Source organism: Salvelinus namaycush, chromosome 16 (assembly GCF_016432855.1).
Source record: "Salvelinus namaycush isolate Seneca chromosome 16, SaNama_1.0, whole genome shotgun sequence".
NCBI lineage: Eukaryota > Metazoa > Chordata > Actinopteri > Salmoniformes > Salmonidae > Salvelinus > Salvelinus namaycush.
This window is the reverse complement of record NC_052322.1, coordinates 9,105,586-9,131,208: the sequence shown is the minus strand read 5'-3', so window position 1 is coordinate 9,131,208 and position 25,623 is coordinate 9,105,586. Positions and strand designations below refer to the sequence as shown.

Genomic DNA, 25,623 nt, shown 5'->3' with positions numbered 1-25,623 from the left:
CATTCAGGCAACCATAGACTTTCCTAGACAACTACACACAACCATAGACACAGCTAGATTTCTATACTAAACATAAACCCAACTACTCTAATAAACCCCCTAAACCTTACAACCACCCTCGACACTACAAAAAACACATACATTCCCCATGTCACACCCTGACCTAACTAAAATAATAAAGAAAACAAAGAATACTAAGGCCAGGGCGTGACAGTTATTCACAATTTTATATGTAAGATGGCTAAATAAAGAGCAAAATTATTAATTATTATTATATTATTATTTGTGCCCTGGTCCTATAAGAGCTCTTTGTCACTTCCCGCGAGCCGGTTTGTGACACAAACTAACACTCATTCTTATGTTTAATAAATTTATCGTAAAGTGTGTGTGTGGCAGGCTTACAAGGATGGCAAAAAACAACATTTGAGAGTGCGCTGACCCTGTTGCTAGAGGGGGTACGCAGCTGGAGGTTGAAAAAAAAGTTTGGGAACCACTGCAATCGAACATATAGCTGAAATGTACCAAAGTAACTTTGAGTAATTAGTGATAATGACCTATTATTACACATTGACCAGAGGCGCAACTTTGGTTTTAGAAGTGGGGGGGGGGGGGCATAATTATTATTATTATTATAAATGTTTTATCCAGTCGGATAAACACTCCAAACAGCCTACCCGCCTGCTCAGAGGCGTCCGAATGATCCTAAAGAAAACCGTTTCCTAATTTTGTATCACATTCCAATGATAAAACTGGGTGGACACAAATTAAATTTCAGAATGTGGGGGTCCACAATCCAAGATGGTGCAGCAGTAAGACGTGTTTGTTTTCGTCCCATGTAAATATTGTCTTTTTCGTTTTTTTTTGTCTCAATCCCCTTTTTTCCACTTTCGAAATTAAATATACCTTTCTCCAACCCGCCTCACCCAATGTGGTACGGATCAGCAATTTTTTTTTTTTACCTTATAACTGGAACCTCCATCAGCAGCTATCCAGCTAATTAGCTACTAGCTATTTAGTCATTGTTAGCCTCTGCCAGCGGTCTTCACCCTTAGCTCGGACTCCTGCCGCTTTAGCCTGGATAGCCCGGATAATACCTGCCAGTCTGCACAGCGTGATACCAGCCCTGAGCATATCGGACTGCTTTTTTCCACTACATCACCGGATTCCTGCCGCAAGCTCTGAACCATTACACCGGATCTTCGCAGCTAGCTAATTGCTACCAAGTGGCTATTGTGGCTAACGCCATTGTCCAGAAGCATGCACCAGTTAGCCTCGAGCTAGGCCCATCTCCCGGCTAGCAAACAAAGTACACCAACTACAACACTTCTCTTGCCAATTGGCCTGGACCCTTTGTCGACATGGAGCCCCGAGATCCATCACAACTGGTCTGTTGGTCTGCTGTCATAACTCGGCCGGTGTGCTCTCATCTTTGGTGATGATCCATCTGCTAGCTCCGGCCTGCTAGCTCCCTGAACGCCGTGTCTCCCGCTCGCTCAACGTAGTAATCGACTACCAAACGGTTCCCTGTTTCATCTATTGCTGCTCATTGGACCCTATGATCACTCTGCTACACAGCCGATGCCTGCTTGACTGTCCATTAACACGGTACTTCATTTTGTTAATCTGTCTGCCCCAGCCTCAAACTCAGGCCCTGTGTGTAGCTAACTGACCCTCTCTGCCCATTCATCGCCATATACCCGTTGTTGTTGTCCTAGCACTTTACCTGTTGTTATCTCACCAGTTGTTGACTTAGCTCTCCCAATCAACACCTGTGATTGCTTATGCGTTTCTCTAATGTCAATATGCCTTGTATACTGTTGTTTAGGGCAGCTCTCATTGTTTTATTTTACTGCAGAGCCCCTAGTCCTGCTCAACATGCCTCAGATAGCTCCTGTTTCCCACCCCCCAAACATGCGGAGACCGCACCCAGCTTAACTGGCGCCTCCAGAGATACAACCTCTCTCATCGTCACTCAATGCCTAGGTTTACCCCCATAGTACTCTCACCCTACCTTACCCTTGTCTGTACACCATGCCCTGAATCTATCCTACCATACCCAGAAATCTGCTCCTTTAATTCTCTGTTCCCAACGCACTAGATGACCAGTTCTTATAGCCTTTAGCCGTACCCTCATCCTACTCCTCTTCTGTTCCTCGGGTGATGTAGAGGTTAACCCAGGACCTGTGTGTCCCCAGGTGCTCTCATTTGTTGACTTCTGTAACCGTAAAAGCCTTGGGTTCATGCATGTTAACATCAGAAGCCTCCTCCCTAAGTGTGCTTTATTCACTGCTTTAGCACACTCCGCCAACCCTGATGTGCTTGCCGTGTCTGAATCCTGGCTTAGGATGGCCACCAAAAACTCTGAAATTTCCATCCCCAATTACAACATTTTCCGTCAAGACAGAACTGCTAAAGGGGGCGGAATTGCAATCTACTGTAGAGATATACTATCCAGGTCTATGTCCAAACACTTCGAGCTTTTACTTTTAAAGATCCATCTCTCCAGAAATAAGTCCCTCACTGTTGCCGCTTGTTCTCGACCCCCCTCAGCTCCTAGCCGTGCCCTGGACACCATATGTGAATTGATTGCCCCCCATCTATCGTCAGAGTTCATACTGCTAGGTGACCTAAATTTGGATATGCTTAACACCCCGGCCGTCCAACAATCTAAGCTAGATGCCCTTAATCTCACACAAATTATCAAGGAACCTACCAGGTACAACCCCAAATCCGTAAACATGGGCACACTCATAGATATCATCCTGACCAACTTGGCCTCTACACCTCTGCTGTTTTCAACCAGGATCTCAGCGATCACTGCCTCATTGCCTCCATCCGTTATGGGTCCGCAGTCAAACGACCACCCCTCATCACTGTCAAACGCTCCCTAAAACACTTCTGCGAACAGGCCTTTCTAATTGACCTGGCCCGGGTATCCTGGAAGGATATTGACCTCATCCTGTCAGTAGAGGATTCCTGGTTGTTCTTTAAAAGTGCCTTCCTCACCATCTTAAATAAGCATGTCCCTTTCAAAAAATGTAGAACTAAGAACAGATACATCCCTTGGTTCACTCCAGACTTGACTGTCCTTGACCAGCACAAAAACACACTGTGGCGAACTACACTAGCTTCGAATAGTCCCCGCGATATGCAACTTTTCAGGGAAGTCAGGAACCAATACACACAGTCAGTTAGGAAAGCAAAGGCTAGCTTTTTCAAGCAGAAATTTGCATCCTGCAGCACTAATTCCAAAAAGTTTTGGGACACAGTGAAGTCCATGGAGAATAAGAGTACCTCCTCCCAGCTGCCCACTGCACTGAGACTAGGAAACACTGTCACCACTGACAAATCCACGATAATTGAGAATTTCAATAAGCATTTCTCTATGGCTGGCCATGCTTTCCACCTGGCTACCCTAAACCCTGGCCAACAGCTCCCCCCCCACCCACCCCACTTCTCCTTCACCCAAATCCAGACAGCTGGTGTTCTGAAAGAGCTGCAAAATCTGGAGCCTTGGTTTCTCTAATGACTGCCTCGCCTGGTTCACTAACTACTTCTCAGATAGAGTTCAGTGTGTCAAATCGGAAGGCCTGTTGTCCGGACCTCTGGCAGTCTCTATGGGGGTGCCACAGGGTTCAATTCTCGGGCCGACTCTTTTCTCTGTATATATCAATGATGTCGCTCTTGCTGCGGGTGATTCTGTAAACTCTCCTTCCAGACTCACATTAAGCATCTCCAATCCAAAGTTAAATCTAGAATCGGCTTCCTATTTCGCAACAAAGCCTACTTCACTCATGCTGCCAAACATACCCTCGTAAAACTGACTATCCTACCGATCCTTGACTTCGGCGATGTCATTTACAAAATAGCCTCCAAAACTCTACTCAGCAAATTGGATGCAGTCTATCACAGTGCCATCCGTTTTGTCACCAAAGCCCCATATATTACCCACCACTGCAACCAGTATGCTCTTGTTGGCTGGTCCTTGCTACATATTCATCGCCAAACCCACTGGCTCCAGGTCATCTATAAGTCTTTGTTAGGTAAAGCCATGCCTTTGTAACTGATGTAAAATGGCTAGCTAGTTAGCGGGGTGCGCGCTAATAGCGTTTCAATCGGTGACGTCACTCGCTCTGAGACCTTGAAGTAGTTGTTCCCCTTGCTCTGCAAGGGCTGTGGCTTTTGTGGCACGATGGGTAACGATGCTTCGAGGGTGGCTGTTGTCGATGTGTGCAGAGGGTCCCTGGTTCGATCCCAGGTTGGGGCGAGGAGAGGAACGGAAGCTATACTGTTACATTGGTGCCTTGACCCGGATCACTGGTTGCTGCGGAAAAGGGGGGTGAGTGTAACCGATGTGAAATGGCTAGCTAGTTAGCAGGGTGCGCGCTAATAGTGTTTCAATTGGTGACGTCACTCACTCTGAGACCTTGAAGTAGTTGTTCCCCTTGCTCTGCAAGGGCTGTGGCTTTTGTGGCGAGATGGGTAACAATGCTTCGAGGGTGGCTGTTGTCGATGTGTGCAGAGGGTCCCTGGTTCGAGCCCAGGTTGGGGTAAGGAGAGGGACGGAAGCTATACTGTTACACCTTATCTCAGCTCACTGGTCACCATATCAACACACGCTCCAGCAGGTATATTTCACTGGTTATCCCCAAAGCTAACACCCACTTTGGCCGCCTTTCCTTCCAGTTCTCTGCTGCCAGTGACTGGAACGAATTGCAAAAATCACTGAAGTTGGAGATTTATATCTCCCTCACTAACTTTAAGCGTCAGCTGTCAGAGCAGCTTACCGATCGCTGCAGCTGTACACAGGCCATCTGTAAATAGCCCATCCAACTAACCAACTAACTACCTCTCCATATTTGTTTTTCTGCTCTTTTGCACACCAGTATTTCTACTTGCACATCCTCATCTGCACATATATCACTCCAGTAAATTGTAATTACTTCGCCGCTATTGGCCTATTTATTGCCTTACCTCCTTACTTCATTTGCACACACTTTATGCATATTTTTCTATTGTGTATTTGACTGTACGATTGTTTATCCCATGTGTAACTCTGTGTTGTTTTTGTCGCACTGCTTTGCTTTATCTTGGCCAGGTCGCAGTTGTACATGAGAACTTGTTCTCAACTGGCCTACCTGGTTAAATAAAGGTGAAATAAAAAAAATAGAATAAATACAAATAAAAACTCCTCAGAAACATGCATCTTCTCCCTTCGGACGACAATAGCACTCTGACCTGAGTGGGCGGGTGCAGTGTCCAGAGGCACATTTCCAAGCACTCTGATTGGTTGGGAATGGCAGGGCTATGATGGGTGAGGGATAATTTAGGTAGGCTGAGCAGCCAAACTAACGGGACTTAAGGGAAACTGAAGAGACTGTGAGGGGAAGTTGGGTAGAGAGGAGAACAGTCTTTTTTTTAATACAGGTATTATGACTCATACTGTGGTACTCTATATGAGAGCCATCTGGCGATCTCAATACATGTTCTTAGTTTCAAGGTACAGTATTTTATGTAGACTTCTCCACAGGAAACAAAACATGTTTTTATGACTTCTTGATTGATACTGGTTGGATAAATAGAAGAATGTTTGTGACAAAGAGAGGGAGAGAAACATAAACTGTTACTGAGTATCTATTTATGGTTATAATGAGTACAGGTGTGAGGAGGAGAGGAGAGGGAACGAAGAGGTAAGAAGAGTAGAGTAGAGAATACAAAAATAAGAGGAAAGAGCAGGATATCATCACTGCATCTTCATTGACAGGGATCCAGAGTGAGTTAGATAGATACAACAAGCCAGCAGTAACTAGTGTCAATCGATATGCTTCATTACAAGTATGTCAGAACAACTTGTGCAAGGATGTAAACCATTCAATCCTGTGGATGAGATGACTTGTCACGATCGTCAAAGGTAGAGAGTGAGGACCAAGGCGCAGCGCGTGAAAAGAACATCTTCTTTTATTTAGAAGAGAACAAACACAAAACGAAACCACTTTACAAACTAACAAAATAACAAAACTGACGACCGTGAAGCTAAGCATGAACTAGTGCATACATGCAACATAGAACATCGACATAGACAATTACCCACAAATGCATGATGCCTATGGCTGCCTAAAATATGGCTCCCAATCAGAGACAAATGAAAGACATCTGTCTCTGATTGAGAGCCACTCAGGCAACCATAGACATACCTAGAAACATACACTCAACCATAGACACAGCTAGACTACTATACTAAACATAAACCCAACTACTCTAATAAACCCCCTAAACCTTACAACCACCCTAGACACTACAAACAACACATACATTCCCCATGTCACACCCTGACCTAACTAAAATATTAAAGAAAACAAAGAATACTAAGGCCAGGGCGTGACATAACCCCCCCCTTAAGGTGCGAACTCCGGGCGCACCAGCACAAAGTCTAGGGGAGGGTCTGGGTGGGCGTCCGTCCACGGCGGCGGCTCCGGCACTGGTCGTGGTCCCCACCCCACCACAGTCACTACCCGCCTCCGTAGCCTCCTCCAAATGGCCACCCTCCACATTAACCCCACTGGACTAAGGGGCAACACCGGACTAAGGGGCAGCACCGGACTAAGGGGCAGCACCGGACTAAGGGGCAGCTCCGGACTGAGGGACGGCAGCTCCGGACTGAGGGACGGATCCTGGCTGGATGACGGCTCTGGCGGATCCTGGCTGGACGGCTCTGGCGGATCCTGGCTGGACGGCTCATGGTTGGCTGACGGATCTGGCTGCTCATGGCTGGCTGACGGATCTGGCTGCTCATGGCTGACTGACGGATCTGGCTGCTCATGGCTGACTGACGGATCTGGCTGCTCATGGCTGACTGACGGATCTGGCTGCTCATGGCTGGCTGACGGATCTGGCTGCTCATGGCTGGCTGACGGATCTGGCTGCTCATGGCTGACTGACGGATCTGGCTGCTCATGGCTGGCTGACGGATCTGGCTGCTCATGGCTGGCTGACGGATCTGGCTGCTCATGGCTGGCTGACGGATCTGGCTGCTCATGGCTGGCTGACGGATCTGGCTGCTCATGGCTGGCTGACGGATCTGGCTGCTCATGGCTGGCTGACGGATCTGGCTGCTCATGGCTGGCTGACGGATCTGGCTGCTCATGGCTGGCAGACGGATCTGGCTGCTCATGGCTGGCAGACGGATCTGGCTGCTCATGGCTGGCTGACGGATCTGGCTGATCCTGTCTGGTTTGGCGGCTCTGGCTGATCCTGTCTGGTTGGCGGCTCTGGCTGATCCTGTCTGGTTGGCGGCTCTGGCAGATCCTGTCTGACGAATGGCTCTAGCGGCTCCTGACTGACGAACGGCTCTGACGGCTCGGGACAGACGGGCGGCTCTGACGGCTCGGGGCAGACGGATGGCTCAGATGGCGCTGGGTAGACGGATGGCTCAGATGGCGCTGGGTAGACTGATGGCTTAGATGGCGCTGGGTAGACTGATGGCTCAGATGGCGCTTGGCAGACGGGCAGTTCAGGCACCGCTGTGCAGACGGCAGACTCTGGCCGGCTGAGGCGCACTGTAGGCCTGGTGCGTGGTGCCGGAACTGGAGGCACCGGGCTAAGGACACGCACCTTCAGGCTAGTGCGGGGAGAAGGAACAGGGCATACTGGACCCTGGGAGCGCACATTAGGCCTAGTGCGTGGTGCCGGAACTGGTGGTACCGGACTGGGGACACGCATCTCAGGGCTAGTGCGGGGAGCAGCAACAGGACGCACAGGACTCTGGGGACACACAGGAGGCTTGGTGCGTGGTTTAGGCACCGGTGGCAAAGGGCTGGAGACACGCACCATAGGGCTAGTGCGTGGAGGAGGCACTGGTGGTACTGGGTCGGGGCGGGGAGGTGGCGCCGGAAATACCGGACCGTGCATGCGTACTGGCTCCCTTGAGCACTGAGCCTGCCCAACCTTACCTGGTTGTATGCTCCCCGTCGCCCGACCAGTGCGGGGAGGTGGAATAACCCGCACCGGGCTATGTAGGCGAACCGGGGACACCATGCGTAAGGCTGGTGCCATGTACGCCGGCCCGAGGAGACGCACTGGTGACCAGATACGTTGGACCGGCTTCATGACATCCGGCTCAACGCTCAATCTAGCCCGGCCGATATGTGGAGCTGGAATGTACCGAACCGGGCTATGCACGCGTACAGGAGACACCATGCGCTCTACTGCGTAACACGGTGTCTGCCCGTACTCTCGCTCTCCACGGTAAGTACAGGGAGTAGGCGCAGGTCTCCTACCTGACTTCGCCACACTCCCTTTAAGGCCCCCCCCAAGAAATTTTTGGGTTGTACTCACGGGCTTCCAGCCTTGCTTCCGTGCTGCCTCCTCATATCGCCTCCTCTCGGCTTTAGCTGCCTCCAGCTCTTCACGAGGGAGGCGATATTCTCCCGGTTGTGCCCAAGGCCCCTTTCCATCCAGTATCTCCTCCCATGTCCATGAATCCTGTGTAGGTGGATCCTGTTGCCGCTTGACACGCCGCTTGGTCGTAGATTGGTGGGTAATTCTGTCACGATTGTCAAAGGTAGAGAGTGAGGACCAAGGCGCAGCGCGTGAAAAGAACATATTTTATTTAGAAGAGAACAAACACAAAACGAAACCACTTTACAAACTAACAAAATAACAAAACTGACGACCGTGAAGCTAAGCATGAACTAGTGCATACATGCAACATAGAACATCGACATAGACAATTACCCACAAATGCATGATGCCTATGGCTGCCTAAAATATGGCTCCCAATCAGAGACAAATGAAAGACATCTGTCTCTGATTGAGAGCCACTCAGGCAACCATAGACATACCTAGAAACATACACTCAACCATAGACACAGCTAGACTACTATACTAAACATAAACCCAACTACTCTAATAAACCCCCTAAACCTTACAACCACCCTAGACACTACAAACAACACATACATTCCCCATGTCACACCCTGACCTAACTAAAATATTAAAGAAAACAAAGAATACTAAGGCCATGGCGTGACATGACTAAACTTATCAAAATAATTGTAATAGAGTTTTGGGAATTCTCAATGCCGAATAGGAAAATATTATATACGCAAATCTATTGTCTCTGAGCAGGTCTTGGATATCACTTTTCTTTTCTATTAAAGGTAAAAAGAGACTGAAAAAAGACACTGATAAGTTGTCAAACATTCATATGTAATGAATGTTTCCTCAGACATCCACTTCACTTGAAATGAATTGAATAATATGGGAAGATAAACTTTTTATTCAAGGTCATATAATACTATCAACAAGTTTATCTTGAGTTTATCATTTATTCTTTGTTTGCTCCACTTCACTGCACGGGGACTTCATATTGTCTGCCTGCCTGTCTGCCTGTCTGTCTGTCTGTCTGTCTGTCTGTCTGCCTGTCTGCCTGCCTGCCTGTCTGTCTGTCTGTCTGCCTGCCTGCCTGTCTGTCTGTCTGTCTGTCTGTCTGTCTGTCTGTCTGTCTGTCTGTCTGTCTGCCTGCCTGCCTGCCTGTCTGTCTGTCTGTCTGCATGCCTGCCTGCCTGCCTGTCTGTCTGCCTGCCTGTCTGCCTGCCTGTCTGTCTGCCTGCCTGCCTGTCTGTCTGCCTGTCTGCCTGCCTGCCTGCCTGCCTGTCTGCCTGCCTGCCTACCTGCATGTCCGTCTGTCCCTCCTTGTGACAGCATCACAAAACAGCATCATCTCAAATGAACCTCAGAGACCTGTCCACCTGAAACGTTTAGCTTGAAGTATAGCCACCTTTGGAGATATGGGTAATTGGGTAGAGCCCTCTTAGCGATACAGTTTTAAGCCTATTATGTCAATTGAGGTAAAGCTTCCAGTTAAATGAACTACACCCCCACGGCATTGTCGCACCTCTCCAGATTAGTCACGGACCACGGTTAATGTTTTCTTGGGCCTCCGTAACGAAACGCCACAGATATAAATGCGCACCTGGTGACGTCTTGTTGCCAAAGGAGAACAGGCAAGGGGAACGATTTGGTCTACCTACAGAGCAAAGGGGAGAAGACGAACTACACATGAAAATGATTTCAAATATCACATTTGGCTGTTTATCCGCGCTTGTACTTCTGAACTTGATAGGAGCCAAACCCTTGTCCAACCTGCAGGTAAACTGGTGCATCATGCGCAAAACTTTCGATCATTACATTTTTGCAGTTCTTATTCCACCAATTCCCATAGATATTTTTATTGTAGTTGATGGAAGACTGTTTAAAGTGGCTTTAATAAGTGACATTGCGACTAATGGTTCCATGTTTTCTCTCAATTAGAGCGTGATACGGCTTCTGGAGGAGGAAAGAAATGTACCATATTACGTGTCGGAGGAGAGGGAGGTGGATGGGAAAGAGTTGAATACAGAGAAGGCAGCCTTCACGGCGGGAGTGGTGCGTCCTTGGTACTCCGACGACGCAAGGAATTCCGCGCTGGCGGGAAAGGAGAATGCAATTGCGCGTCTTCTCAATGACATTCTGAAGACCTCCAAGCACCCTTGGAGCCGGTTCAAGAAGGGTGGACTGAGAAGCTGCTTCGGCGTCAGGCTAGAGAGAATTGGGTCATTCAGCGGGCTTGGATGCTAAAGGACAGGTACGGTTATCCACTACGTCAATCCAACCGGTGGATTCTCCATTTAAATTGTAGGCTATGTTGTTGTTGAATTGATATTGACATTTCACTTGTTTGAACCATCAAATGAATACATGCAATATTGTTTCTCAAGACCGGCTCCATGTTTTGTGTTGTTTCTACAGGTTTTACTGGCTGCTGATCAGAGCCCAAGAAAATACCCTTACTTGAACTATTCGACAACTCAGAAAGTATTGACAGAGTTTACAATGGCGTTTGTGATGAGATTTATTTAAATATGTGGTTTGCATTTGGCATAATGAATTGTTCTCATTTTAGAACTGTACAGACGAATTTTAATTTTCAAATGAACATCAAACATTTGGCTCTTGATATAATATATTATTGTTGTAGGCTATGTATTTATCTAGGTCTATTTATTTTCTTGAGAAAAAAAGCATGTATACTAAGAGACAGTAGATTGCACGGTGAATTAAATATTTTGCAAAATAAGTTTCTTTCTTATTTTTAGAATCTTTGTCTGGCATACCGAGACTTCGACACTTCACTTACTTCAGTGAGGAGAGTGTATGTTTCTGATAATAAATTCTCAAAGGCTTATCTCTCGAATAACATCCCTAATGGTTGATTTTGATCATACTGAGTGAGTTACTAAACATTAGGCTATGCGAGGTAGAAAGCCACATAACACAGTGGGATATTGGGGGGGTATAGCCGCCCTTGACCATCCACGTGCATGCGTCTACCTTAATAGTCATATAGAACTAGTACAGAGTTTCCACCACACCAGAACACCTAATATGACCTTATTAGCAATAATAAATACATTTTATAGCCAACATCCTCATCATAACTCCCAACATATATAATTTTTATTTAAAGGTGTTACACAGGATTTTTGTGAAAATGTCTATTGTAATTTCAGAAAATGTCCATAATATATCTGGCGCTAATAGTGGAATGACAGCGTTTCACAGTATCACTTACCTGCCAGTGTTGCGATTGGCTGTGATATTTGACCGTTGATTTCTCCCGCGAGAGCCACATCTGTTGTCAAACTGGGAAAGCGGTTCTGACTTTGTAGCTGTGTTATCTAGTGGAAATCGCTAATTTCCTGCTTGCAGAAGTGTTCACTTAATTTCAGTTTATGTGAGAAAAGAAGCACAGAATCGTGTAGGGTTTCATTGTACCATTCAAATATTTTCAATAAAACAAAAATATAGTTTTTACAACTGTTTTAAGTTGTTTGAAGCTGGTGAACCAAAACCTGAAAGTAACTTTTGTTTTGGTCCATCAGCTTCAAACAACTATAAAAACTATATTTTTGTTGGTGAAAATATATGAGTTTGATGGTACAATAATTCCCTACATCAGTGGTTCCCAAACTTTTTATAGTCCTGTACCCCTTCAAACATTCAACCTCCAGCTGTGTACCCCCTCTAGCACCAGGGTCAGCACACTCTCAAAAAAAAAATCCCATCATTGTTGGCCTGCCACACACACACACACACACACACACACACACACACACACACACACACACACACACACACACACACACACACACACACACACACACACACACACTATATGCACAATTTACCAAGGCAGGATACTATGAGAATTCTGGCAGTGGCTTTTGATTAAATCCAATTTCCACAGAACTGCTTGTTGCAACTTTGATTAGAATCGCTTGTTCAGATATCGGTAAGTGGACTGGAGGCAGGGAATGAAAGGGATAACAAATCCAGTTTGTGTCATCTGTTTCGGGAAAGTACCTGCGTAATTGCGACACCGGGATGCTGGCATTCTAGGCAGAGTTCCTCTGTCCAATGTCTGTGTTCTTTTGCCAATCTTAATCTTTTCTTTTTATTGGCCAGTCTGAGATATGGCTTTTTCTTTGCAACTCTGCCTAGAAGGCCAGCATCCCGGAGTCGCCTCTTCACTGTTGACGTTGAGACTGGTGTTTTGTGGGTACTATTTAATGAAGCTGCCAGTTGAGGACTTGTGAGGCATTTGTTTCTAGAACTAGACACTCTAATGTACTTGTCCTCTTGCTCAGTTGTGCACTGGGGCCTCCCACTCCTCTTTATATTCTGGCTAGAGCCAGTTTGCTCTGTTCTGTGAAGGGAGTAGTACACAGCGTTGTACGAGATCTTCAGTTTCTTGGCAATTTCTCTCGTGGAATAGCCTTCATTTCTCAGAACAAGAATAGACTGATGAGTTTCAGAAGAAAGTTATTTATTTCTGGCTATTTTGAGCCTGTATTCGAACCCACAAATGCTGATGATCCAGATACTCCAACTTGTCTAAAGAAGGCCAGTTTTATTGCTTCCTTAAACAGAACAACAGTTTTCAGATGTGCTAACATAATTGAAAAAGGGTTTTCTAATGATCAATTAGCCTTTTAAAATGATAAACTTGGATTAGCTAACACAACGTGCCATTGGAACGCAGGAGTGATGGTTGCTGATAATGGGCCCCTGTAAGCCTATGTAGATATTCCATTAAAAATCTGCCGTTTCCAGCTACAATAGTTATTTACAACATTAACAATGTCTACACTGTATTTCTGATCAATTTGATGTTATTTTAATGGACAAAAAATGTGCTTTTCTTTCAAAAACAAGGACATTTCTAAGTGACCCCAAACTTTTGAACAGTAGTGTAAGTGAACCCCAAATTAATGTAGTTCTCATCATATTTGCGCCTCTTTGGTCCAACGTCCCTGTCTGTCGTTCGGTGCTTTCCCGGGTAAGGAGGCAGTAGCTCTTCGGCTGCATCAGATTCACAACTGTCTGTGTCCATGCAAGCTGGGCTAACAACAAATGTAGAATTAGTGATGCTAGCATTGGATGTGCTCGTGGAAGCAGAACAACTTGTGTCGTCAACAGGTGCAGGTGTGGTACTGCTGGTATGTGTCTCTATGTACGCGGGCCTTACTTTTTTAACCATTTATCCATTCTCGAGCAAACGGAATGAGCAGCAACTACGTTTGGCAACATACGGACCGTTAGTGGAAATCCCATGAGAGAGTAATGTGATTGGATGTTAATTATTTGACTAGACTACCTGCATTTGACATTGTGTTGTTATTTCGCTGAACACTAGACGGTTTAATTGTATTTTTGGCAGTGAAACGAGGCTACTCGGGCGAGAAAAAAACCTCACCCAAATGTATATGGAAAATATAAACGGACTGTATTTAAAAAAAAAATGTTTTTATTTTTATTTTCTATGTGAATCACATTTTTCTTTGGTGTACCCCCGACGGCATTGCGCGTACCCCTGGGGGTACGTGTACCCCAGTTTGGGAATACCTGCCCTAGATTATTCAGTGCTTGTAATCTCACATAAATTTAAATAGAACAGTGTAGAATTTTAGAAATCAGGAAATGACAGAACGATTTCCACTAGATAACACAGCCACAAAGTCAGAACCGCTTTCCTAGTTTGACAACAGATGCCGCCAATCACAACACTGTCAGGTAAGTAAAACTGTAAAACACTATCATTCCACTATTGGTGCCAGATATGCACACAGTGTACATTACAAAACATTAAGAATACCTTCCTAATATTGAGTTGCACCTGTCCTTTTGCCTTCAGAACAGCCTCAATTCGTAGAGGCATGGACTCTACAAGGTGTCGAAAGCGTTCCAGAGGGATGCTGGCCAATGTTGACTCCAATGCTTCCCACTGTTGTGTCAAGTTGGCTGGATGTCCTTGATACACACAGAAAACTGCTGAGAATGAAAAGCCCAGTAGCGTTGCAGTTCTCGAAACAAACAAGTGCGCCTGGTACCTACTACCACATACCCCGTTCAAAGACACTTCAAACTTTTGTCTTGCCCATTCACCCTCTGAATGGCACACATACACAATCCATGTCTCAATTGTCTCAAGGCTTAAAAATCATTGTGTACATACAAAGAGCACAATACATAGAAAACAATCACAATGGTCAACAACATTTCCTCGATCAGAGCTTTAAACTCAACAAGCGATACCATATAGCGATGAGAAGCCTATTGCAACCTCCTTCTCACCATCCTCCACCTACTCTTCTTCATTGTCCCTCATCCTCTTCCTCCTCTCACCCCCAAAAACACAACACCGAATACTTAGGCTACGATTGATTCTAGAGCGCATAAGCATCTCCAGTCCAAATAATGGTCCAAACTAAATCTTATCTTAAAAGGAAGTCGGTCCGGGCGCCGCACACAACCAGGCTCCCTTATCACTTACTGTCAAGGCAACGGAATGTCAAGCTGAAATCTGTCATAACATGCAGTCCTTCATAAGTAGGCCTACTGTCCAAAGCACGGTGCTCTATATAAAAAGGCGACCTGGTCATCCCGTCATTAAAACACTGAAGGGGACATCTGAGACACCTCAAAAAGACAGCGGGGGGATCGTTATTGGAATGGCGAAATTGCATATTTTCCTTGGATATATCGTATTAATAACGACACTCAGTGTGAGCTGTGGAACTCCATACGCCAGTCGGAATGTTCAAGAGTTGGAAAATCTGAAGGTAAGACACCCTACTACATACAGTAAGAACCAGCTCAGAAACATTAAATAGAAAATCAAGTACATTTGAGTTCTTAGAATTGTTTAATTTCTGTAGACTTATAACAACAGTTAACTAAGTGACATAGCGCATATATTCTATAGCATCTATAAATTCTATTAAAATCACCTTTCAAAGTAATGTGTTATGACCGTGTGACATTAATACATGCCATTTGTTCACTTATAGGACCTGATCCAGCGGCTCGAGGACAAGTTCACCGTTAACGAGGAAAATTACGCTTATCCATCTGAGTCTGAGGATGTGGACACAGCTGAGATGGAGGACATTGAGAACTCGCCCACGGCGATCCGGGGGCAGGAAGAGAGAATGATCATGAACGCACCCAACAGAATTGCCCCTGAAAGCCCTGTGGTGTCACGCCTGAAAGATCTCATCGGTTTGACAAAAACGGCCAAATCGTTCAACAGCTGTTTCGGTAATCGGATTGAGAGAATCGGCTCGTGGAGCGGACTGGGGTGCAATAACGTCAAGACTGGTACATCTTTTACGGCAATAACTTGAGTGGAATGCCTTAAAAAAAATACAAATCTGCTCAAGAATGTAGTAGGCTACAATTTAGACAGTCAGCCCTAATCTTGTTTCCAGTAATTGGTATTTTGACCAATAACATCAGACCTTTTCACATCAGATCTTTTTCAGCACTGATCTGATTCAACCCAAAAGGCCAATTAGTTAAAAAAAGATCAGAATTGGGCTGGCTGTCTAAACACAGCCTTTGTGTGGAAAAAGTACATAGGGCCTAATTTGCTGCTAAAATGTATGCATAAAATGTATCGGTTTTACGCACGCAGAATAGATTTTACGCATAGCTCTACCTATTGTAATATAGAATATAAAGGTTGTTACAAGATCACACACGCATCAATATTAAGTCCTTTATATTATTGTACTCAAGAAAGGGCTGTATTCATTATTGATTGATCCAATTTAAGGCTATATGACTTGAACGTATGCTTGGTGATGTTTAGCTAATGATATAACCACTAAAAATGAATTAAGCAGTGATCATTATATTCTTTTCATTTGTATTTGCAGGTAACAAGAAGAGAATATTTGGGAACTGAAGAACAATGTAGGCTACCCATTCATGGACATCACGAAACTGCGTCATGTCTGACCTCTGTGGAAATCTCCTTTCCATTATGGAGAATTCATTTTTTTCCTTTCAAATAATATATTTATTTGATAAACTAACATGTATTAAATCATTTTGATATTAAAACATACAAAATGAAATCTCTTAATTTCAGTGTTGGCTTGTTTCTAGACTTGGTCAGTGAGAATTAGACATATGCATATTTGATTTCTACTACGAAAAAGGAATATATGATTGCTAATTGCACTCCAGAAATAGCCGATATAACGCATTTGTTACGTTGGACGCCTGTACAGTTTTGTTCACTTGTGTGTATAAAATCAATGTATATGTTTGATGATGTTGGGAGACGGTATTATTTATAATAAACTATAAGAATAGAACACTTTGTTTTCTTGTCATCAACATATATTTATTATGAATTCAAGACATTATAGCCTACCAGTTGTCACATTAGGCTAGTCGTTGCACAGAGAGAAAGACAATGAGAGAAATTCAAGTCATAGTGACAATGAACTACTTCAATTCAAATAGTTTATGGACTAAACCAGCTCTGCAATGCCAGCACATTAGGTCCAAATAATCTGAGGATTATTATAAGAAAACGAATTATCAACAATATTTAGCATTCTTGTAGACAAGTAATATGACACAGTTAACGAATTTGTTCCCATCATAAGCTCAACTATTGTCATTGGACCAGAACATTGGAAAGACTCCCATTGTTTATTGTAAAAAAGAAAGTTATTGACACTCTACAAAAGTCAATGTAAGTTCAGGAACAACAATGTGGCAGATGCAGTAGCCTATATTTCACATCGATATAGCACAATTAAAAAAACTTAAAACTGGCAACATTAAAATCTATATGGCGGGTCTGTAGAGAGAGCATTACCCCAGGGCCCAGCACACACCCCACCTTAGACACACACACACACAGAGAGAGAGACAGACAGACAGACAGACAGACAGACAGACAGACAGACAGACAGACAGACAGACAGACAGACAGACAGACAGACAGACAGACAGACAGACAGAGAGACAGACAGACAGACAGACAGACAGACAGACAGACAGACAGACAGACAGACACACAGACAGACACACAGACAGACACACAGACAGACACACAGACACACAGACAGACAGACAGACAGACACACACAGGTTGAGATGGTGATGTGAATCCATCATATCATTTATTAATTTGTAGTCTAACTGGAATTAAAGCCAGACTAACTAGTGGCACAGATGGAACTTTCCAAACAGAAGATACTTCTCCTTCAAATGGTGATATGTGGTTGCATCGACAACCAAACACAATTCAATATCACTAAACATCATTACATTTTAAATCAACCAGAGCTTGAAATCCTATGCCTATTGTACTGTCTATTTTAGTTTAATTCTGTGTTGAATTCAAACAATTGATGTTGATGACTTTGCAAATGCTATATTAGGCCTAAATAGTATCATTGATGATTGATACATTTTGGTCACGTTTCATTTGCTCTGTTAATAAGCCTACCCTTTGGAATGACTTTGAAAGCAACAGTGACTCTATTTCATTTTTAAGAGGATGTCTCTCAACAATCATTCTCAAGATAGCACATTGGTAATAGTCAGTGATAAATGTCCTAGCTAAGCGGGCTGGGCTTGGTTAAAACCGTAGATGGGAGACCAAAGAGTAGGTGAAGATAGATCAATTCTCCAGTAGGTGTTGCCCAGCCTATTGTTTTTGTTTCTAATAGTGGATTACGTTTCAAATCTGACATTGTCACGATACATTGACAAATTAAATTGACTCAACCAGTTTGTGCCCAGTGGGACGTGGTTTAGTGAGAACTTGATAATTACTTCATAATTAATATATCGGCCCTTTTAGAAGCCTAACATTAAACAAGGCGCGAGGTCTGTCCTCAATGCTAGACAGCGGCCCACTGTTGGCAAGGCTTAGCCTGTGACTTTCAGTAGGCTACCCAATGTGAAAAATCTCTTACAATATGCAAGCCAATTTATGAACGTATGTTTCCAAACAAAGGATTGAACTGACTAGGTCATGGGTATGCCCCATTATCTAGAAAGACAATGCTTTAAAAGGAGTCATTTCCGACAGCTAGTGTTATCACAATCAGGTGTCGGCATGCAACACCAATTCTTTGCATAACTGTGCGTGTCAGACTAGATATAAAATACCCTGGCGTAGGTGTGTAGAAACAACGACAATTGAATTGCAAGGAAAATAAGCTTCACACACCACTTCACCTTCGCTGAAGAAGAAAGAGAATAATGCAGCTCTCCAACAGTCCTCTTTTTGGCCTTGTTCTCCTGTTCTTAAATCTGCCGCTGAGCAGCACGTATCCTGTCTACAACGGGTTACTGACCAATGATGACATGGAGGTCTTAAACGTGAGTCCCTTTTAGGCTATACAGCCTCATATTTGCCTTTGAGGGAGGTCTTGTTCCAGACATATGAAGTAGTTTACAATCTCTAGACGTTGAAGCCCAAGGATATCGTTAAAACTGTTTGTTCAAACTTGTTTTTGACATTGCAGGTACTTCTCCATCGACTTCAAACGTCCTTTCCTGAGCGGAGTGAGGTGGATCGAGTCTCCACAGAAAAGTTGGACGATGTCACTCCTGAAGACATGGCAATGGTTGCAGAGGATGAGAGAGAGCAACCACAAACAAGACTGGACAAAGCCGCCATAAGAGAGTTCCTGTCAGCTCGGGACCTGAAAACTGTCCGAAACGACTCTAGATCAAAGAGATACTCGGGCTGCTTCGGGAAAAGGATGGACCGAATCGGCTCAATGAGCTCTCTTGGATGCACCACGGTTGGCAAATACAGTGAGTTTAGTTCAGGTGGAGATGGTATAGGCTACTATCCATCAGATACATTCTCTTAACCAAATAGTGTCCAAGTAGTTCACTCTAAACAGTGTGTATAAGTTGTCTGATATCCATTGTGAGAGTTCTAATGTTGAGAAACAAACTTATGTTGGTTAATATCTTGTTTTCTCTATTTTCAGATGCAAAGACAAGATGAAGTCTTACACATAACCTGGAACAGCAACGTCATTACTTACCAAATGGTATTCTTATTTATAGGCTATAGGCTACCTATTTATTTTATTATATTTATTGAACTTTGTTTATTGCCAATATATTTATTTGAACTTATGTAAGATGGTGTCATGGTGCACAATAAATGTTTACAACTGCGCATAAAACACTGCTTTGACTGGTTACTTTCATACCATCCATTAAGAAAAAGAAATTATTGCAAATTACAGAATGCCTTAGTCATTATAAGCTTAGGCTGAATATTCAATGAGGAAAATAATGAGATGTGAAATTTGCCTAAACCTTGGGGTCGCGTTCATAGATCTATCATACGCCAAATTGAGTCAGGTGCATGTATCAATTGGGATGACATAACCATAGCATACTAACTCACAACAGACCCTTAGTCTACAGAGTGACCCTCACAAAACAACAAACCCTCACAGAACAATTAATTACAAGAGAAGGAAAGAAAAACTACTTGGCGCAAAGTAAAATCACAAGGAATAAACCTCAAAGCTAAAGGTTTGCTTCAAGGCCGTCTTCGGCACAAAGCAGACTACTGTTATTTCAGCACTACGGAGAGAGAATGTTCAGAATAGGCTACCATTCTGCGAAACAGTCCAGACGTACACTACATGACTAAAAGTTTGTGGACACCTGCTCATTGAACATCTTATTCCAAAATCATGTGCTGACGTTGCTTCCAGAGGCAGTTTGGAACTCGGTATTGAGTGATGCTAACGAGGACAGACCATTTTTAAACGATACGTGCTTCAGCACTCAGCAGTCCCATTCTGTAAGCTTGTGGAGCCTACCACTTCGTGGCTGAGCCGTTGTTTCTCCTAGACGTTTCCACTTCACAATAACAGCACTTACAGTTGACCAGGGCAGCTCTGGTAGGGCAGAAAGGTTACGAACAGACTTGTTGGAAAGGTTGAATCCTATGACGGTGCCACGTTGAAAGTCACTGAGCTCTTCAGTAATGCCATTCTACTGCCAATGTTTGTCTATGGAGATTGCATGGCTGTGTGCTCAATATTATACACCTGTCAGCAACGGGTGTGGCTGAAATAGCCAACTCCACTAATTTGAAGGGGTGTCCACATACAGTAGCAGTCAAAAAATTGGACACATGCCCATTCAAAGTTTTCTTTATTTTTACTATTTTCTACATTGTAGAATAATAGTGAAGACATCAAAACTTTGAAATAACACATATAGAATCACGTAGTAACCAAAAAAAGTGTTAAATCAAAATAGTAGCCACCCTTTGCCTTGATGACAGCTTTGCACATTCTTGGCATTCTCTCAACCAGCTTCATGAGGTAGTCACCTGGAATGCATTTCAATTAACAGGTGTGCCTTGCTAAAAGTTAATTTGTGGAATTTCTTTCCTTCTTAATGCATTTAAGCCAATCAGTTGAGTTGTGGACAAGGTAGGGGTGGTATACAGAAGATAGCCCTATTTGGTAAAAGACCAAGTCCGTATTATGGCAAGAACAGCTCAAATAAGCAAAGAGAAACAACAGTCCATCATTACTTTAAGACTTGAAGGTCAGTCAATGCAGAAAATTTCTAGAACTTTGAAAGTTTCTTCCAATTGGCTCATTCATCCCCCCTCCTCTCCCCAGTAACTATTCCCCAGGTTGTTGCTGTAAATGAGAATGTGTTCTCAGTCAACTTACCTGGTAAAATAAGGGTAAAATAAAACATTTAAAAGTGCAGTCGCAAAAACCATCAAGCTCTATGATGGAATTGGCTCTCATGAGGGCCGCCACAGGAAAGGAAGACCCAGAGTTAGTTTTGATGTCCAATCCACCTCAAAGGTGTTCAATGGGGTATTTTAGAAAAATAAAATAAAAACCTTGAATGAGTAGGTGTCCAAACATTTGACTGGTACTGTACTTTTGTATATATAGTGGATTTTAGACATATAGTTTTATATGGTTCAATTATTATATGATTCACACTGTCGACCATCCCTGGACTCTGCCCAGTTCAGACCTTCCGGAAATGCACACTTCATCTCAACATTGTACCAAGTGGTGTGGGTCATCATTACTGATAACCTGACCCATGCTTAGTTACTGTATGCTGCCCAGTGATAAGGCAGCGTTCCGTTTTAGGAACGAATGACGTATTTTCACAGTAATGCCAAAAATTCAAATCCCTTTATGAGTCATGAGGGTTATCGATTTGGATAGGACATGAGATAAGGTCTTGCCTTCTTATATGGAGTCTTATATGGGGCGGCAGGCAGCCTAGTGGTTAGAGTGTTTGGCCAGTAACCGAAAGGATGCTAGATCGAAACCCTGAGCTGACAAGATAAAAATCTGTCGTTCTGCCCCTGAACAAGGCAGTTAACCCACTGTTCCTAGGCCGTCATTGTAAATAAGAATTTGTTCTTGACTGACTTGCCTAAAGGTTAAATAAATTTTAAAAACGGAGCACCCAAAATTGTCATCCATATATCAGCCAATGTCCAACAACAGCCACCTTAACAGATAATTCACATGCTTTACGTTAATACTGATAGGAGGGAATGGAAACCGTTGTCATAACATGACTTATTCACAAGTAGCGTATTGATGAGTGACTCAAATGCCACCACTCAAGGTGAATCAAGTCATTATGGCCTCTCTCTTTTGGACCATGCAAGATGATTGGAAAACTCCATGAAGGGGGTCCACACACTCAAATGAAGAGATGTAACTTTTTTTAAGGATACTTGAACCATTCTAAACTAAGCCATCGTCAGTGTTTCCGCAGTTTAATTTGAAGTTGTGGATTGTACACCATATAGCTAAAGGTTATTGAACGCTCAATGAGATGGTACTTACAGGATTTCTAAGACTATACCTAACATGTACCTATTTATAGTGCATGTTCGCATTGTCATTATGTCTTAATGTACATTATTTTTGACAAGTCGGCCAGTATGATGCAATACAAATGTACTAAAGCCTAAAACAGTATACTATTCTAACCTGGAAAGAGGTTCCATTCATAAACCATTTTTTGCCTACTATATATAGAGCAGCAGAAAATGCTTTTAACCCACTGTGGTATAGTCAGAGTTTGGAGAGAGAGCAACTCCAAGTATTTGTGTAGCGGATGCATTCCCGGCAAAGCACGCCATGTCTGAGCTCAGGCCCCAAAGAACTACCATGAGTATCCACACACACACACACATATCACCCATCACCCAGCCGCCACTTAAAATTACATTTTACTAGCAGCCTTATCAGACAGAGGTGTCGGAATGCACTTCAGACAATCCACAAAATGATGAGCCACTGACACCAGACCGTCTCCTCTGTATGTGTGTGTGTGTGCGTGTGTGTTGTGTCTATTTAAGAGAATGCCTGGCTAACAACTTGCCTTAGCGCTAACAAACCACAGCCTAAATGGAATCAAGCATGGTGAGGACTGCCGTCTCATGGGGACTTCTGCTCCTGCTTTGTCAACAGACGCTGGTGGCGGCCCATGTGTTGGGCAGACCATACCCTGATAGCGACTTGGCCCAATTGAAGGTAGGTAGTTACTAGTTCTCTCAGTTGATGTAGGTAGGGTACACTGATTTATTGTCCCTGGGAGAATTTATAATAAAGTTGTGTTGGATTCAGTTGTTGGATGGTGGCCCCCGAGGTGTTTGGCAACTTTTGTGATATAATAACAGCTAGTCAGAAAGAAAATGTCTGACCTAATATGCGCTTTTCAAAACTGTCTTTTGTGTACAATATCTAGAGTTAAATTGGAATGTTTTTTTGTATTTGAAGTTAAATAATACAGTTTTTATTTTTACAGGCTTTATGTCAATGGATTAAGGAACTTGTTTGACTGTGATAGATGGCTCTAACAGTGCCCAGGATACTGTAACTAAATCAAGTAATGAAACATCATGACATGTCCACATAAATTCCCTGTTCAACAGAATCTACTGGAGCGATTCGAGGAGACCTTGGCTGCAGTGGCCACAGCAGATGACCCTGCAGTGGACTACGAGGGCCCCAACCCAGAGCTTGAACACAGTAAGGCTAGCCCAGAGTGGGACAGGGCCCCAGAGGCCCCACAGAGGCTCTCAGAGGTCCGGGAGCTAGCTGCAGACGAGAGCTACAGCAGAGCCCAGAGTCAAAGGAGCCGGCTGCAGGACCTGCTCATGGCCACCAGGAGTAAAGCTGTGTCCGGGTGCTTCGGAGCCAGGATGGACCGCATCGGGACCTCGAGCGGTTTAGGCTGCAGTCCTAAAAGACGTAGCTAGTCAGTTGATGTATATACAGTACACAGAAAAACACATGTAGGTGTTTTAACTTGAAAAGATGAGATCCCCCTTAAGTTGTCAACTTATAATCAACTAAAACAACTTACAGACCCAGTGCAGTCAAACATTTTATTTTCCAGGGCTTTATATATATATTTTCACACTGAGGTTGGAATAATACTCTGAAATTTTGAAAATGATGATAATGCCCCTTTAGTGTAAGAGCTGTTTGAAAAGACTGCCTGAAATTCCAGCCTGTTTTGGTGGGATGGAGTTTTAGCCTTCCATGGTAACACCACATGCGGTAAATTGGTTAATATACCAATGAGAGCGTTCCGAACCTCTCTGCCAATAACATTTTCAGATTTCCCCTCCTCACTCAGACCACTCCCAGACAGTCCCAACAAAATTCTTGCTTGAGAAATGTATCTTTGCTAAGAAGCTATTTTTGTTTCTTTTCTACCATTTTAATTTAAAACAATTACTGTAAGGTACTTAATTGGTACCCAGAAATGATTTGACCTTTAACAATTGAAATCATAGAGGCACATTGACTGGACCAGGCAAAGAGTACCCACCCCTCTAATGCATGCAGACAGTATTGTCAGTGGAGGAGAGTGTGTGTAGTGACACACAGCGTTGGTGATGTGCAAGACTAGCCGGAGGTATGTTTTGTAAATTAATTTGATCAAGCTATGTATGTAGCCAATTGATTCTTTCTTGACGAATAAAAACGTAATAATAATTGTTGTTGTTTCTCTATAATGCTAGCTACCTGTCAATGTTATGAAGTTGGCTTTAGCTTGCCAGCTAGATACGTTCCCATTCTCATAACTAGCTACCAAGCCATTTCAGGCTATCAATCAAGTTAGTGTAGCTTGTCTAACTATCTTAGCTGGCATGCCTGCTAAAGTTCCTAGACTTTAGAAAATACAAAAGTTGCTTTAATTATTAGGATATGATACTATATACCAGTGTGGATGTTGTACTAAACTCCTACGGCATAAAAGTGCTAAAGAATGCCCATCATTATTAATTAAAATAAATTGAACAGGTAATGAGATATGCTTAATAGATAACCTTATGCAGATTTTTTTTTACATAGAATTAGGCATAATGATTATAGCTCTAGATTGCAGGAAAAAGCCATTTCAGGTGTTTCAAACATGCTACATTCTCCGATTTAAGGAGGGCCCCCTCCGGAACAACTCCCTAAATTATGGCTAGCCGATATATCGAATTCATTTGAAGTTATGGTTTTGCGAGATATTCCAATTGTCTGTACGCAAGAAAACAGAAGAATAATAGAGGGTAAGTTAACCTTTCTCACGATACCCTTTTTATGTATCAACTACTCAAATTGCGCGCAGTGCAGACGCTACTAAAACAAGAGTATCAATGAACATTGATTCTGGAAAATGAATGCTCAGTTTGTCGCGAGTTACATTGTGGTACGAAGTAACGTTAGCAGAATTTCTGCCCAAGACAAGACGCCAGCCCACTCATTGGGCAGCATTTTCTGAGCTGAATTGACCAAGACGCACCTCCAACAACCTCATAATTATGACAATTTTTCTCAACCAGTGGCATATGGGCTTTTTAGGTGCGGTGCAGTAGCGGTGCTTGGGTAAAATCACTGGAAGAAATGACCTGTGTGTGTGTGTGTGTGTGTACGTTCGTGTAAGTAGAAACATGTTGACTCACCTTACTTGTAGAGAAACGCAAATGCCATCCTCCTCTCTTTCATGTTGACGAAACGGTCTATCACTCTGTCATACAGTACACGCTTTAATTGTTTGTTGTACTAGGCTACCTGGTTAAAATGCTTGCTCGCTAGCCTAACTTCCCTTCACGGGCAACGTTAGCTAGTTAACTATTGAACTTCCATCCTCTCAGGCCAGGGGCACAACAATGTATGAATTATTATTTTAGGGGGTGGATCAGCTTTTATATTGCGGATAGATTGTTGC

The 25,623-nt window shown here is 43.6% G+C and overlaps 4 protein-coding genes across 4 annotated transcripts; all 4 read left to right on the top strand.

The window, feature by feature from the left end:
* Positions 1-10,059: 10,059 nt before the first annotated feature.
* nppal (natriuretic peptide A-like) lies at positions 10,060-10,617 on the top strand. Its single transcript, XM_039010241.1, has 2 exons — positions 10,060-10,149; positions 10,312-10,617. Exons 1-2 carry the CDS (start codon positions 10,060-10,062, stop codon positions 10,615-10,617), a joined length of 396 nt encoding a protein of 131 aa, XP_038866169.1.
* A 4,377-nt stretch (positions 10,618-14,994) lies between these two features.
* Positions 14,995-16,692, top strand: LOC120060600 (ventricular natriuretic peptide-like). The gene is made up of 3 exons (XM_039009976.1): positions 14,995-15,161; positions 15,390-15,699; positions 16,260-16,692. Exons 1-3 carry the CDS (start codon positions 15,051-15,053, stop codon positions 16,286-16,288), a joined length of 450 nt encoding a protein of 149 aa, XP_038865904.1. The 5' UTR covers positions 14,995-15,050; the 3' UTR covers positions 16,289-16,692.
* Positions 16,693-18,554: 1,862 nt separating this feature from the next.
* Positions 18,555-19,546, top strand: LOC120060599 (brain natriuretic peptide-like). The gene is made up of 3 exons (XM_039009975.1): positions 18,555-18,732; positions 18,879-19,173; positions 19,356-19,546. The coding sequence occupies exons 1-3, from the start codon at positions 18,613-18,615 to the stop codon at positions 19,370-19,372; spliced, it is 432 nt and encodes a 143-aa protein (XP_038865903.1). The 5' UTR covers positions 18,555-18,612; the 3' UTR covers positions 19,373-19,546.
* A 3,243-nt stretch (positions 19,547-22,789) lies between these two features.
* Positions 22,790-24,395, top strand: LOC120060598 (natriuretic peptides A-like). Its single transcript, XM_039009974.1, has 2 exons — positions 22,790-22,925; positions 23,327-24,395. The coding sequence occupies exons 1-2, from the start codon at positions 22,800-22,802 to the stop codon at positions 23,651-23,653; spliced, it is 453 nt and encodes a 150-aa protein (XP_038865902.1). The 5' UTR covers positions 22,790-22,799; the 3' UTR covers positions 23,654-24,395.
* The last annotated feature ends 1,228 nt before the right edge of the window (positions 24,396-25,623 follow it).

Excerpts from the sequence above, each read along its gene's own strand:
- nppal (XM_039010241.1), top strand. The coding sequence starts at position 10,060 with ATGAAAATGATTTCAAATATCACATTTGGCTGTTTATCCGCGCTTGTA. Across the intron at positions 10,150-10,311 it reads AACCCTTGTCCAACCTGCAG|AGCGTGATACGGCTTCTGGA; the intron begins GTAAACTGGTGC and ends TCTCTCAATTAG.
- LOC120060600 (XM_039009976.1), top strand. The coding sequence starts at position 15,051 with ATGGCGAAATTGCATATTTTCCTTGGATATATCGTATTAATAACGACA. Across the intron at positions 15,162-15,389 it reads AAGAGTTGGAAAATCTGAAG|GACCTGATCCAGCGGCTCGA; the intron begins GTAAGACACCCT and ends GTTCACTTATAG. Across the intron at positions 15,700-16,259 it reads GTGCAATAACGTCAAGACTG|GTAACAAGAAGAGAATATTT; the intron begins GTACATCTTTTA and ends TTGTATTTGCAG.
- LOC120060599 (XM_039009975.1), top strand. The coding sequence starts at position 18,613 with ATGCAGCTCTCCAACAGTCCTCTTTTTGGCCTTGTTCTCCTGTTCTTA. Across the intron at positions 18,733-18,878 it reads ATGACATGGAGGTCTTAAAC|GTACTTCTCCATCGACTTCA; the intron begins GTGAGTCCCTTT and ends TTGACATTGCAG.
- LOC120060598 (XM_039009974.1), top strand. The coding sequence starts at position 22,800 with ATGGAATCAAGCATGGTGAGGACTGCCGTCTCATGGGGACTTCTGCTC. Across the intron at positions 22,926-23,326 it reads GCGACTTGGCCCAATTGAAG|AATCTACTGGAGCGATTCGA; the intron begins GTAGGTAGTTAC and ends CCTGTTCAACAG.